Here is a 2,746-nt window from a genome sequence, read left to right as displayed (position 1 = left end):
GATCAAAACTAATTTAAAATTTTCCACATTTTTAGATAGAAAATTAATTAATTCAATTATTTAAAAATTGCCATCAGAATAACTCCTCTGTATCACTCGAGAAAATATTAGTAAAAACCGGCGAGCAAAATCTTTCCGTCCGTGCATCAACTGCCATGAATATTTTCATAGTTCCTCGTAAACCAATTTGCATTTTGCGCACGAAACTAACCATGCATTTATTCTTCAAACAGGCATAACACTTTATCTCCATCACCTCCCACAAAAAAGCTGAAGGCTCTTTGGGTACTTTTCCATGCTATGTTCTTGGATCCTTTGTTCTCCATTATTACACTTATTTAGCACTCACCATAATTCCCGGTGTAGGAAGCTTCCTCTCATAACTTCTTATAAGATGCAGCAACTATCGGCATATTTGTAAACAGTTAATCCATCTTCCTCTTCTCACTCAAAATGGAGCACCGCATCCCTATCTTAATTTCTCTTCTTCTGTTCGTATTTACATGTTCTGATTCTCAGCTTTTCTCCATAATGGATGAGTTACATGGGACGCTTGTGTACATCATCGGGGTGGAGAGACATGAGCGGCACGACCTGCTCAGCGACGTCGATCTTGAGAGCTTTCATCTCTCCTTCCTGCCAAACTCAACGCTCGATTCAGGCACGCCGCGGTTGCTCTATTCCTATCGCCACGTCCTCAGTGGCTTCGCTGCCCGTCTTACTCCCCGGGAGTTGGAGACCATCAAGTCAAAACCAGGCTTCCACTTTGCACAGCGGAATCGCTATTACCCGCTTGCCACAACCTATACACCAAGGTAATTGAAAAAATATTACATCAGGACTCCGGATGCATTCGGAGTCCAATGATAGGGCGTCACGTGCCGAGCGGGCCCCACGATTCTTGACACTGACCAATGTCAATGTATTACGGCGGGGCCTACTTGGCACGTGACGCCCACCATTAGACTCCTAAGGCAAACTACTTCCTGATGTAATATTATCTCAAGGTAATTAGGGCGGCCATGCAAAAACTCCAAGTAAAATTAATTTAATTTTCTACAACAATATAAATTTTAATGAGCAGAGGCTGGACTAAATTTAATACTTACATATGCATTCCAAGTAAATTTATATACTCATCCAATTTTTAACATTGAGTCACTGCACATGTATTCTAAATATTGATATTTGTGAGCAAGAATATCATTCTAAATTTATGTAGCGCAAAGTTATTGCAAATTCTATTGTTGCATTATTGTTCATAAGCAGAATTACTAAAAAAAAAATTGTGTGACATCATCTTTGTTTATAAGATAAACAAGGGAGATGTGTCGACCTTAGTGGGAATGAGTATTTATTTCTCTTTTACTAAAAAAAAAAATTTTCAAAGCTGACGTTGCATTAAATTCATTACTCTTATGTATCTTAATAGGTACCTCGGACTCACAACGAGTAATGCATGGGGATCCACCATGATGGGCGAAGGTCTCATCATTGGTGTACTTGACACTGGCATCAAGGCTCGCCATCCTTCATTCAAAGACACAAAAATGCCGCCAGCACCTCGTCCTCCAAAATGGAAGGGCACTTGTTTTGCAGGCTTTGCATGCAACAATAAAATCATTGGAGCGAAGGCCTTCTTTAATGGGACTAACCCTTCCCCACAAGATACCAATGGGCATGGGACCCATGTTGCAGGCACCGCAGCGGGCAACTTCGTAAAAAATGCAAATATTCTTGGGATGGCAAAGGGTGATGCATCCGGCATGGCTCCCTTGGCTCATCTCTCCATTTACAAAGTTTGCTTTCCGATATACGGCTGTGGATACAGTGAAATATATGCTGCCATTGATCAAGCAATAAAAGATAGAGTCGACATAATCTCGATGTCAATTAGTGGTGGGCATAATGATACATTTTATTCTGATGCGGTTGCTCGAGGGTCTCTGGCTGCAATACGGCAAGGAATCGTACCTGTCGCAGCGGCCGGAAATGATGGGCCAACGACTGGAACACTTAGTCATAGTGCGCCATGGGTGCTAACTGTTGGAGCAACGACGACTGATCGAAGAATATCGTCCATTGTTGAGCTAGGAAATGGAAAGAAGTTCCTTGGAGAGTCAGCGTACCATCCAAAGACCTGGGATTCAACTATTATGTATCCACTTGAGTTTCCTGGCAAGTATGGTGATGCGAATGCTAGTTGTTGCGTGCCTAGTGCATTGACTAACTTGAACTTGAAAGGTAATAACACTCGCAACACATCAAAATTATTAATCCTTGTTGCACCAACATTTAACAGTTGTTTACAAAATAAGCAATATTGGGTAATAAAAAAGTACATTTTAATGCGTTATTAAATATTTTTTTCTTTTGTAAATTAATACAAGCTCAGGAATACTGAATTTGTTTTGATTTTAGAATGAATTCAATCGTATATAGTAATATATATATATATATATATATATCTTAATATTCTATATTTTATAAATAAATGTTTTGAAAGTCTGAACATTTTTTTATCTCTTCTATTTTATCCTCAAATTTTAAGGTAGAATTTCACACGATAAAAAAATAGATTTTCTTTTTTACAAATATGTCAAATGTTATGAGTTGCATGTGATGGTTGCTAACACTCCGTCGATAGCATACTTTGTTAAAACTCACCACTTGTCAGAAGGAAGGGACAAAATATTCTATAAGAATTACCTATAAAATATTTTATGATAATTTCTGAAAAAAAAAA

At 38.5% G+C, this 2,746-nt stretch overlaps 1 protein-coding gene across 1 annotated transcript in view; it reads left to right on the top strand.

The window, feature by feature from the left end:
• Nucleotides 1-429: 429 nt before the first annotated feature.
• The window catches only part of LOC110033273 (subtilisin-like protease SBT1.2), a 6,507-nt gene continuing 4,190 nt past the window's right edge, over nucleotides 430-2,746 (top strand). The window contains exons 1-2 of the mRNA XM_020737198.1: nucleotides 430-815; nucleotides 1,433-2,244. Of these exons, the coding sequence (XP_020592857.1) occupies nucleotides 454-815; nucleotides 1,433-2,244 (1,174 nt within the window). The 5' untranslated portion in view covers nucleotides 430-453. The remainder of the gene's footprint in view (nucleotides 816-1,432; nucleotides 2,245-2,746) is intronic.

The sequence above is a fragment of the Phalaenopsis equestris genome, unplaced genomic scaffold, assembly GCF_001263595.1.
Source record: "Phalaenopsis equestris unplaced genomic scaffold, ASM126359v1 Scaffold001117, whole genome shotgun sequence".
Classification (NCBI taxonomy): domain Eukaryota; kingdom Viridiplantae; phylum Streptophyta; class Magnoliopsida; order Asparagales; family Orchidaceae; genus Phalaenopsis; species Phalaenopsis equestris.
This window is presented reverse-complemented; position numbering and strand designations above follow the sequence as displayed.